At 40.9% G+C, this 12383-nt stretch overlaps 1 protein-coding gene across 2 annotated transcripts in view; it reads right to left on the bottom strand.

Annotated features, from left to right (window-relative positions):
• The window catches only part of ANKRD55 (ankyrin repeat domain 55), a 49568-nt gene that overhangs the window by 22382 nt on the left and 14803 nt on the right, over positions 1-12383 (bottom strand). For both annotated transcript variants that reach the window (XM_063321005.1, XM_063321006.1), the window contains one exon: positions 9108-9236. In XM_063321005.1, the coding sequence (XP_063177075.1) occupies positions 9108-9236 (129 nt within the window). The remainder of the gene's footprint in view (positions 1-9107; positions 9237-12383) is intronic.

Below are 12383 nucleotides of genomic sequence, written 5' to 3'. Positions count from 1 at the left end.
CCTGTAGCCCACATGTATCACACTTCTGTTAATATGTCCCAGAATGATGTTTGTTTGTTTTGTATCAACACCATAATTTAAAATCCTACTCACTTTGTAATCCACTACTCTAGTAGTCTACTACTCTTCATTTTGTGCAGACAGCCTTAATTTTTTGGAGTTCTGTACACAGTGGTACTGTATTAATTTCAGTTCATTCCTACAATTTATCAAAATATCGTCCTCCCCCATGAAGTGCTTGGTGTCCCTCTAATTTTGTTCTACCTGTGGGCTCTATACACATTCTGTATTTCATCACCTCATTGTGGAACAACCAAAAACACTCTTTTGATAAATCCCTGGCTGGACCGTCTGTGAGATGTTCACCTCCAAATATTATTTGAACTGTCCTGAATGCAGCTGATAGAGAATATATGATATAGAAGTCCCTGGGTTGATTTTGATTGCATTACTCCTTATTCTTCCCCACTGGGACATCCTGTCTTTGGGCTGAATTCTGGGTCCATTATAGCAGGTTGTGCTTATACAAATTGTGCTGTTAATGTCATTCACTGTGATTAAAATTGCATGTACTGCTCAAATCAGAAAGGGATAAAGAATTGGACTTTTTATGATCATTCTATTCACTGCCTACTTAACCAGCTTTCTGTGCCATGTGATAAACTTTATCTTGTTGGCACTCTTCCAGTATTTCTGTGTTTTACTATCTGGTACTAAACTGATTTATTGACATTCAAACATACTATATCTAATAGCTTCTTATCTGAGGAAGCAATAATTGCTTTGAAGATAGCTATGAAATTTTTGTCCTGTTTTAACAATTCAATCAAATTGTTAATTACGTTTTCTACATAATCAAAGTATATTTCCTAATATTTTGTACCTTCTGCTGAAAGAGGTCTCTGGCCAACTGCTTTGTGGTTTTCCAGCTCTCTCTTCTTAGGAATGCCTTCTTATCTTTACATTCATCTTGGCTTTTGTAAGTTGCACACAAAATTCTCTCAAAACGCTTACACTGCTTAGATTGATAGCTTTGAGCTGAGGTCACCAAAAATGTAGTCTTCCTGTGGTAAATTTACCATGAACCACAGTACTATTGTTAGACCAGGATGTTCAGTGGTAAATTTACCATAGGAAAATTACATGTTTTTGTAACCTTACTGCATGTATCCCTACATTTCGTCTTCTCTTTTTGTATTCAAATTCTTTTCAGAAGCACTTTCAGAGATTATTAGTTATTTTTGCTCTGTGTTTCTATATAATTCTGCAGGGCTCCCCCCCACCCAGTTTTCTTTACATTTTTGTCCCATCTCACACCTTTATCTGCTTCCACCCATTATTCATCCTCCTCAGTGAACTTTTATTTCTTAGATCACTCATCTAAATTAAAATTACTTCATGAAGAATAAATGTCCTAAAGCCTTGATCCAGGAGCCCTTACAAGACAAACTCTCACTGTCATTTATACAACATTTTTGCCGAGATTTGTGTCATCTCCAGACAGTGGCAAACAACAAATTCACTAACAGAGTCATTAGCTCTCACTTTCACTTGATTACAACTCCATTTTCTTTAGGTTGGTTAATGAAAAGCCTGACTTCTGATAGTTGCACCTCTCAGTGCTTTCAAAATAAGAAAATAATCCTTCAGGAAGTATCCACCGAATCAAGCACCATGAGGAGAATTCTGCAAGTTTGGGACACTTTCTGGTTTTGACACTTTTTTCACCTGTGTCTACTCAGTTTATCTTCATTGTTACTACAGCCATTGATCTTACATTTCAGCCCTTTGTATGTCCAACTGATATCTAGAACAATAATTTTACTTGGGAAGTTTATTGTTGCTTACCTAATGCTCTACCGTAAGATCGCATGTTATTCTGCCAGATGTTCAGTCGTACATGGTACAAAGTTTTCCTTGTGCACTGCACTGTATAGAGGGTTAATTTTTTTCCCTTGTCAGAAAATGCTAGTCAACTAGATATTTTGATGCCAAAGAGAAGAATCATGTGGAGGCAGTCTGCTAAGCTGGCTTGTGGCTACCAGTAATGTAGAGGTGGGAGGGGGAGAGGGACAAGCTATCGACCTTTAACTGTTTTCAGGAAACCCTGACAAAGTATTTTTCTTCCAAGTGAATGCCTCTGGAGATTATGTGGTTAGGTTGTATTAGTTCTCCTATATTTTCTGTCTCTTTGCATTAGCATATACTTTAAAGTCTTCCTGTATGTGTAGCCAGCTTTGCTGGATGGAAATTCCCTACTACCAGCTCTTGATGTTGCTTCTTATAATCAGCATTGCACTTCAGGGCTGTCTGTGTTTCCTTTTTTTCTACATTCCCTCCTCTTTCAATTTCACACCTGTGAATCCAAAGCTTTGACTTTCTCTTTGATGTCCTTCTGCTCTGACACTGAATGGTTTGACATTTTAATCGTTATTTCACTCCTTCTGCAGCAACAAGCAAATACTATTCCCATTGCACTACTCTGGGAGGTTACTTACTGATATAAAGAAGCACCATAAATGACTATATTTTAAATAAAATTTGCATCAGTACTTCTGGCTTCCTCCTGGAAACCATCTTTGTGCATCATTGGGTGCTGTTTTGAGTTTTATTTTACAAAATGCTGGCTGGTCTCCTAACCCTTTTATCTTTCCTCTTATCCTTCGCAAACGGATGCAGATAGCATATTTTAATATGAAATTGACTGTAACACCAACGGGGCCATGTAACAAACAAGCAAACAAACAAACAAAAAGTAAAGGTCTTTTTCTCCTTTACTGAAATAAAGAAACATGAGCTATTTAAAGTATTTGTTGAGCAACCCATAGCGAAATTTGAACAAGTAACTTGTCTGTGGACTTTTTTCCTTTATAACTCCAGTTGAAGTTATTACATTGGTAAATACATCTGTCCTTTTAAAGTCACATTTTTCTCTTTTTTTGGTTATGAAATTCTGTATTTACTGAAAGCAAAAGCCATTTCACAGACTCTTCCCACATGGCTTTGTTGGTTGGGGCTTGAAAAGTCTTGATCTGTGACCCAAGGCTTTGACGGCAGAAGCCGTGTGCTCAGTTATACTGGCAAAACCGAACTGTTCCTCCAGTACAATTTTTTCCCTTGTGGGATTTTCATTTCACTGAAATGCAGTTTTCCTCACGTTCATGTTCATGTACAGAGTACCATGGCAATGTATTATGTCATTACCTTTACTGTAACATTAGTTCAGAGTTTCATCCTAAAATCAGAACAAGACAAATACGGTGTTGCATTCACAGTGAGGACGTCTTTGGTTAGAATCAGATATTAAGGCTGTATCAGAACAACACATCCCCATCTTGTTGTAGATGCAGTGTCTGCCGTTTTAAACATGGAGAATGCCAAACTCAAGAGCAGAGACGTAATGCCTGTCCTTCTAACCTGCAGCAAACATATTGCAGTGAGAAACGTCCATAAGGCTGGCCACTTGGGTTGCTGAAGAGTTTTGCACACGTGGGAGCTTTCTTCCATTGTTAAGGACTTTCAGTGTCCCTCCTCTGTACCCCAGGCTAGGAAAAGCTGAGGAATGGAAGCATGTTCACTACCTGTGCTGCTGCCGTGCCCTGGCCGCCAGATGGCTGCGTTGGCAGTGTAGAACCAGTGCAAAAATTCAGAGCACCCCGTGGTTTCTCTACCCTCAGGGGACAGAGGCAACTGGACCCTGTGCTGAGGAAAGGAACAATCTGTAATACCATCTTCAGCTTTCCTCCTGCCAGGGAAACTTTGCCAGAAGTTGCCTGGATGCAGACCAGGCACTTCACAGGGTGTGTTTCTGATGGCAAACCAATGTAAATTAACAGCAGCTCAACTGACGCCGCTGTAGTTACATTGGTGAGACTCAGCCAGTTCAGGGGGAAGCTCATTTGTCTCCTCCTAACCCCAGTGCTTCAGCCTCAGACACCCACTGAGACAGTGTCTCTTGCAGACACAGGGCGACCCAGCTTGGCTTGACTTTGTGGTACTCTTGGAAAGAGAACGTGTTGTTGTACAGGATACTTTGTACTGTGGTCCTCAGAGCACTGCTGCCTCTGATACAACTAGGGGACACGGTATTTTTAAAATATTTATCCTCTCAGCAGCCTTAGCGGGTGTTGGAAAAGGCTACCAAATGACAAAGGCAGTCATGGAGGCATACCTCTGTGGCTGTCATAAGTCGCTGCTTCTCCTACCCTCTCTTTGCTCAAACAGAAGAACTGCATGAAATATTGGCCAAGTCTCTCTGAGAATTTATTTTCATTTGGAGCCTTCTATAATAAGTGTGTATGATTTACTGTGTAAATGACTATGGCTATGACTAAAATTACTTGGCAACTTTCCCCTGCTCGTACATTGTTGTGAGGAATGATTTCTCTGGATGAGCTCTATACATGCTTTGAAAAAGAGGTCATCTTTTATTCCATAGTAGAATAAGGATTTAGTCCTGACCACTATCAGAGAAATGGAAACATTTGTCTTCCAGTGTCTTTTTGTCAGGCATAGGAGATCAGAACATTTATAGATATGCAAAAAGTGTGGTGCATGTACATTACGTTCTGGCATCCGCTTGTGGAGTTACACATAGACTCTGTGCTGGGAAGAGGTCTGGCAATTACCCTGTACTTACCTACAGCTTTTGCCTGAGACAAATTCCTGTGAAGTTCAGTGGGAGTTCATTTCCTTGGAAATTTGATTGGCGTGATTAATTACATTGTCAACGACATGTTCATACTTGAACGACTTGCTGTATATCAGTCAATTATTTCAGGTAAAGGTAGTTTTTCTTGTGATCTGGTTGTACTGATGGGTTTGTGTATCAATACTGCTATACCATGTACAAGTCAGAAAAGCAGCTTTGGCTTATGAGCTGACAGAAACAAACGTGGAGAAACAGGTTACAGCTGTATAAAAAACTAAGCAGCACTAGGGAACATCCCTGAGCACCAGAACTCTGTTGTCTGTACTGTAAAATTTTTTAAATCCTCCCTGACATGTTTTTGGCTTGGGTCAGAAACACTTTCCCCAACAGTTCCTGGTCATAGTTCAGGAGCTAACATGGGCCACAGACCATCAGTGGTCTGCGTATGACCATCCTGTTTTAGACAACAAGAGAGTTTAGCAGTGGGGACACAGGCTCTCCTGTGATAGCTGGCCTCGGTGACAGAGCCAAGACTCAAGCACATTTAATTTGCTATTGCAGATATTGTCACAAATGTTTAGGGCACTTTTTGGACAAAGGTTCCAATGACATTGGAGCAAGTTTATTCCTTACTCAGAACTATTTGCAAACTCTCTTCCTCCTCGTTTTGCAACTTGACAGCTCACTCTGTAGAGCCCTGCTGCTATGCAACACCTTCGTGAGCAACAGCTGTACCTTTGCTGGAATGACAATATTTACACAAGAAAGGGATTTCTTAAGGGTATGCTTAAAAAATGCAAATTGGATCTGTTCTTCATTTGTTTGCTAACAGTCAAAATTGCCTTTAAAGCTTAGTGACATAAAAAAAAAATCACTACTCTCCCTTTCTTGCTATCTCTAGAAAACTGCGTGAAACAAAAAGAAAAGTAGTACAATTTTGCAGTGAAAGAAATCTGTCTGAAACCACCCAGATTGTGAATTATGCCTAGCAAATGCACCTTTTCTGGCCTAATCCAACAAGAAACACGTCTGCCATGGAGAAACATGCACTAAGTTTTAAGAAGTCTTCAGAAATCCCTGTGAATCCTTCCACCGTAGGCAGCCCTCAGGAAAATCCCGGGATGCTGGGCGGAGAGGAGAAGCACAGTGATCCCGTGGGAGAGAACCTGTCCCTGAGCTGCCCTCCCTGGCCCCATCCTCTTCCACCCCTGGCTGGGTGGCCAGCTGCGTCTCCAAGGTGCCCTGCAGCAGCGGGGAGATTCGTTCCTAGAGATCCTGAAGTCTAAGTGTGCTCTCCCCTTCCAAGTAATTACAGAGAGGAGGCTGCGCTTGCTCGGCCAAACACGAAGGAGTAATTGCCTATGCTTTGCTTTTACAATGTGTCTAAGCTATGCTCTCAGGAAACGGGGGAATGAAATAATTGCGTTGTTGCTGTGGAGCAAATATGCGGGCTCGTAATTTTTTAAAACTTTGCACTCCTAATCAACCTATAAAAAAATCATAAGCGCAGCTCCACATGGCAGAGTTTTATTTTTAATGGCTTCTTATTAGTTGCCTTCTTTTTATCCCTAGAGGTTTGCATTTCTTCACTTCAGAAAAAGAATCTTTGATTGATTGTTTGTTTATTCTTTAAATGAAAGCTGATATTTTTACATAATCGTGACTTTGGGAGCCAAAGTTTTGAGAAAGAGGCAAGGAAACTTCTGGTAAAAATCATGACAACTGGCAAGGCAATGTAGAAAGACTCCAGATCTTCCCAGACTATTTCCAAGGTACTAGGAATGCTATTATGATACAGTATTATGTAGTGTGATAGTGTATATTGTATAGTATATACTATATTTTACTAGGTTTCAAATGACACCATTATCTAGAACTGTTAAAATGGCTTTACACTTTGTTCAAGTCTCAGTTACCAGTTTGTTTTTGTTACAAAGGTGTGTTTTCTTTTCACCCCAGCAATTATTGCTGTCTGCAATGAAAGGAGAAAAATACCTCCTGAGATGCTTCTCACATGGCCCGGTCTGCACCAGCTCTTAAAAATGTTGCATGTTTAAAAAACGTGACATGAGATATTCTTACTTCAGAGCAGAATGATCTGTGTTTTTGACACCGATGTAACACATTTGCAGTGAAGGCGTGAACTTGAGCGGCAGGAGGTTTGAGATTTTCAATCGAGCAGCCCTTGGTGGGGGCAAGGTCTGTCGGGTTACACAGCTGGCACTCCGCAGCCACCGCTTGTCTGATGGGGGACCAAGCGCCAAACATGTGGTCTTTAAAACAGCCAGCGTGGAACAATTATTTCATATAAAACATGCCTGAGAATTTGGTTTCAAATGGCGAGCAATGCTTTTTATGTGGTCCCACGCTGTGTTTCAGCCCAGTGTGCACAAGCTGCCTCTTTCCTGCAACTTCTGAAACAAGTTTCTGTGCAGTTCCTTTGCTGTATTTTTTAAAAATTAAATTAAACACTGGGCCCTATTCAGTCAAAAACAACCCTTGCAGCTGGTACTGCCTGAGCTCTGTGAGTCTCTTGTGCTCTGAAGATATTAATACAATTCTTAAAGGAAAAATAATCCCCTTTCCAGCAGCCACAGAGGAGGCTATTAGACATGATGATAATCCCACCCAGCAGAGCTGTTGTTCTGCTCTCTGTCATAGCAGAGAAAGTCATGCCTGTCCACAGTATCTATTTCTCCTGTGCTTAATAGGGCAGCAGAGAGCACTGGCTGAAGTATTTTTTCTTGGCCAAGCTTGAGTAAGAGAAATATTAACAGATCTATTCCATGCTCTGGTATTTCAGCTACCCCTTCTGGACCTAGAATATGGAGAAGTATGTGGATGGAAGAAGCAATTTATAAGGCTTCATAGCAGGAATCTCTCAAGAGGAAAAAAAGGGATGTTTTCCTGTACATGTTCCCTGTGATTTCTGGGAGCAGCTTGAAGGGAGAAAGAAGAGGAATTCGTGATTTGCCTCCACCTGAGAGCAAGTGGGGTTCCTGCAGTTTTAATTCCCCCCTTTCTCAAGAGTTGTTCTGCACATTTGTGAGAGGAAGGTGGAGGTGGGAGTTAATGGTGGAATTAAATAATAAAATTTATGAAACACAGAAACAGGGAAAGATTAAGGTATGAGGGGAACTCTGAGGGTCCTGATATGAAGGGGGCTCCCCTTTGTTTTTCTGTTTGAGACACAGCTTGTTCCCAGAGCTATGACCCAGACCACTGCCCAGCCTACAGGAACTTGCATGAGTTTCAGAGATTTCCCACTGGAAGCAGCCGGCGTTGGAGTAAGCCTAGGAAAAATGCTCAACGTCCTGCTTTTAGAGCAGATACCTTTAGTCTCCTAAGGCAAAATAGCAAGGAATGTAGCCCAGTTTCAGACTGGTTAGGATTAAAGAAGAACAAAACTAATGTTGAGATAATACCAGTTGCAAAGACCAAAATATACCTCTACTTCAGAAAAACAAAAGTTGAGCCTACTGTACGTGAACCACCTGTGGGAGGCTGTGGTTGAAGGAAACATTATTTGTTCTAGGTGTCCTTACTCATTTGCAAATATAGTATGTGGCAGCTCAGAGCTTTTAAAGTTCTTTGTTGACACATTTTTCAAGAGAAGTGAACTTAGACCAAAAGGCGAGGATGCAAATACTTAGTCATTGTAGGAAAATGTTACTGGATTTTCGTGCAAGTTCTATTTCTGTTTATCTGTCTTGCAGGTGTTTTGAACATTGATACCGGAACTCGCTATGGCAAGTGAGCAAGTAAAAACATATTTATATAATTTCATCTGGGAAGTTTTCTGCAGTAAAGTTTAGGCATAACTTCGTCAATTGCGCTGGATTTTAGACCACTTTCTACCAAATGCATAATACAGAGTTTAATGCCACATTAAACCTGTGTGTTTTTCTTCTCTAATGATGGCCTGAGTAATTTTTAGCAATTTGATGTCTTTCTTGTATAGGAGAGAGGAACATACATCTCAACAGGAAATGTGTTTTTCTTGTCTTCCTTAATCTCCAGAGAAGCAGGGCCTCAACGGTTCAGCTAATTATTCCACAACTATAGCTGTTTAAATGTTTTACCTTGTGTTTACGTTATTTTATTCCCAAAGGACTTTGTCAAGACTATTTAAGCTGCTGATTTCTGCAACCCTGATTTAGTGAAAAAGATAAAGCATGAGTTCAACATGAAGCATACACATGGTCCCAGTGAGATAAGTGATAACTTTTGTTTAGGGCAACAGTGCTGAGCCTGTATGGACCATGCTTTGCTTTCCAAAGAAGACATTGGATCCTTGATCCCTGCCCACTGGCAAAATGCTGGGGCCGTTCGTGGGCATTCCTACCATCCGTTTTCCTCATTTCACAGGAAAATCATTGCTTTTGGAGTATTGAGTACTCTGCAATACCCAGCTCGGCTCAAGCAGCTGCCTGGTGGAATGGCGGCGGTGGCTCACCTGTACTGCCCAGTGCAGAGCTGTTTTGAAGTCTTTGTCCACCAGGGTCAGGTCTGCTCCCTTGTGCAGCAGAGTCTGGGTGTGCTGGGGCCTGTTGTGGAAAGCAGCCCAGTGGAGCGAAGTCATTCCCTGAAAGCCACAAACCCGGAGAGCAAACGATCGTCACTCACAGGAGCACCCTTCAAGTCTCTGTAGATAAGCTAGACAGTCCTGAAACCAGTCGGGACCCACAGACTCTTCCCTCTCCCTCTTGATTTGGAATAATTAGGAACAGTTTCTGAATTAGTGGAGTCATAAGGGGGAGCCAAGCAATTAGCTTTTTGGAGTTATCACAGAAAATGCATATAAATGTGAATGCTTCTTTTGTACACGACTGTAGCCTGTTATAAATAATGCGTCGTCAGGACCACAACAGCTGGGGGATGGTTCCTCACTGCTCAATTTGGATGCTGTGAGAAAAGTCTGTTTTAGACTGGTGCTTTGACATGACACAGTGTAATGTTTATTTTAGGTTGTATCTTTCATCCAAAATAAATATTATAAGCTAGTATTCTCGCTGGCACTAATCGGCAAGCTAAGGAACTGGCCCAGTGATGTCAACAAAAAAGTCACAATATAAACATCTCATATTTACTCTTTAGGGAGAAAACAAAGCAAATGGTAAACTATTGACCTGCATTTTTATTCCATCTTAGCTGTGTTCAGTCAGTCTTGGCAGATCAGAGGATTCATGGCCTGTATTTTCACGTTCATCAGCTTTGTTCTACACATCTATATTTTACTCTACATCCATAATATTTTACTCATTCAATGTGTTTCTTAAAAATGACAAGTGTTGTTCAGGTGTAGCAACATTTTACTTTGGGCAGGTGTCATTTACTGTCTCTTATCATGGCAAATGTGTTTCAAGGGTCTTGCCTAGTTTCCAAAATGATAAAAAGCAAAACATGTAGAGGGGAAAATAAATTAAAGCTTGAAATAGAACCCCATAAAGCCCATCAGCAACAAGTCGGGTAAAGTACAAGGTATAAAACGCTGATGCAGACAGCTTATCAGTGCATTAATAGCGGAAGTTGTTAGCAGTGATTTTCTAACTAAAAGCTTCAATGCCCTAACATTAATTTCTCTCACTCATCAGGTATCTTATAAGGCTTTTCAAGTCCCCAGATGGCTTAAGTACAGGTGATGACAAAATAGAGCAGTTGAACAAGAGCAGTTTTGTTTTTAGTTAGGGTTTGAAAAGCTTAATCATGGTGGTTTTGGTTTTGTAAAACCAAAAATCAGGGTAAAATCCTGCCCTAACTGAAATAAATGGGAGCTCTGCCATTGACGTCAGCAGACCAACGTTTTGACACAAGGGACTTAGTACTGCTGATGGATACTCAGTGTCTGCGAGTGCTGTGAAGTGAGGCTTCAGTGAAATGATTTTCAGCTGGGAACTGAGTCCTCGCCCCTAGTCCTGGAAAGCAGAAAAAAATCCCTGAAAAAGGGAAAGCTACAGTGTACCACGATGGCTTTCTGTCATCCACTCTCAGTCTGTTGATATAGACAAAAAGTCCTTGAAAAATCAACTTTTTCTCGTTTTTTACTGTGGTAACCTGCAGAGTTAGCTGTAACATAAGAGTGTGAGAACTGTGGGTAGGGATCAAATAACCCTCTGGTGCGTGGACACAGCTCAGAGAGATCAGCAGCAGATGCTTAGGGAGAAAATATAAGAAACAAGGCTTGATGATATACAGTCACCTAACATTTGTTAATCAGGCTAAAGAATTCCTATGACATCCAGACCTCCACAGGGTAATGATGCATTTTCTGAAAAAGTAACTATTTTAATTTTCTTTAAAACTGCTGCCTGATAATTTCTGTAGGTGTCCTCATCATTGTAAATGTAAAAACCAGTTGATAGTAATTCTCTTTTCATCTTGTCCATGCAATTTATGATGCCATGGACTTGTATTATCTCATCCCTCCAACATAGTTGCCGAGCTGAAAGTCCTATTATAGTTAGTTAGTTCTAGTCATTAGCCTGCCCATGAAAGGAAGCCGCCCTATAACCACTACCATCTTTGTAGTCCTTTTCTGTTCCTTTTCTTGTATGTCCTTTTTCAGATTACTCTTGCAGCCAACATTCAAGATGCGGGTGTACCAAGGATTCAGAAAGAGCGTAATGCTGCTTCCTGTTTTGCTCTCTATTTCTTTTCTAATAATCTCTACATTCCACGTGTCCTTTCGGAGCACCCAGCTGAGCAAAGAGCGTTGAGCTGGTGGTAGCGGCAGCTCACACATGTGGGCCTGCAGCAGCGGGCAGGGGTCGTCTAGCCCCCACCTCTCTGATTTGTGTGTGGTGATGCCACCCTTGAGCGGCATCTGTGGGTAGACCACTGCTTGTGAGAGGAAGCATGACAGCGGTATCAGAACTCTCAAAGCTGAAGATCCAGCAGAATATAATATTAAAGGTGGGAGAGCCAAACAATTGCACATTTATAAAAAAATGAGGAGCAATAGGGGACAAAAAAGGAGAAAAAACCAACAAATGGCAGCGGGAAATATAGTGTGACACTTGTTTTGCCTGGATTCGAGGCTTTTTCAGGGAATGTTTCTTCACATTGTTGTCTCACAGGCTTCTTAAGTAAACCCACAGAAAGCCACAGTTGTGGAAACTACGAAACCTCCAGGTGTATTTCTTACTGTTTTGGCATTTTTGCATTCATCAGGGTGTTTTTCTCAAGTGTAAGATGGGAAAACTGAAGCATTTTACTTATGCCAAGAGAACAGCTCTATTAGCTGCAGTGATTTGTGAGGATACACATTCTTCAGAAAACATGAATATTCAGGGCTTAGTACTGACACTTGACCAAATATCTTCTGAATGCCAAATGACAGTGAGCTGGACTAAAAGTTCCAAATTGCATATAGTGGTACATTACAGCAAAACATTATAGCTTGAAATTATGATCCATGGTTCTATGCAATTCGTTAGCAACATAATTCTACACCAAGACAAAGCATAAGTCTGGTTTAGGTTGTTGTGAGCAGGGTCTGCAAACCATCCAGCAGATAAGGAAAGTTCATGGCAAAAGAGAAAATTAAGAACCCTGTGGCAGTTCTGGCACCATGGAGAAGTGTCCTTCAGCAATTTTTAGAGTAGAAGAGAAACATGTGAAAAGGCATCCAGGCTCTCTTTTGTGTCTTGGCTTCTCTATTTGGAGAATACCACATTTGGGAAGTTAACAGTCTCCTGTGTACACTATATATATATATATATATACACATTTG

The sequence above is a fragment of the Chroicocephalus ridibundus genome, chromosome Z, assembly GCF_963924245.1.
Source record: "Chroicocephalus ridibundus chromosome Z, bChrRid1.1, whole genome shotgun sequence".
Classification (NCBI taxonomy): Eukaryota; Metazoa; Chordata; class Aves; order Charadriiformes; family Laridae; genus Chroicocephalus; species Chroicocephalus ridibundus.
Note: the sequence above shows the minus strand (reverse complement) of the source record. Positions and strands in the feature narration are given on the sequence as shown.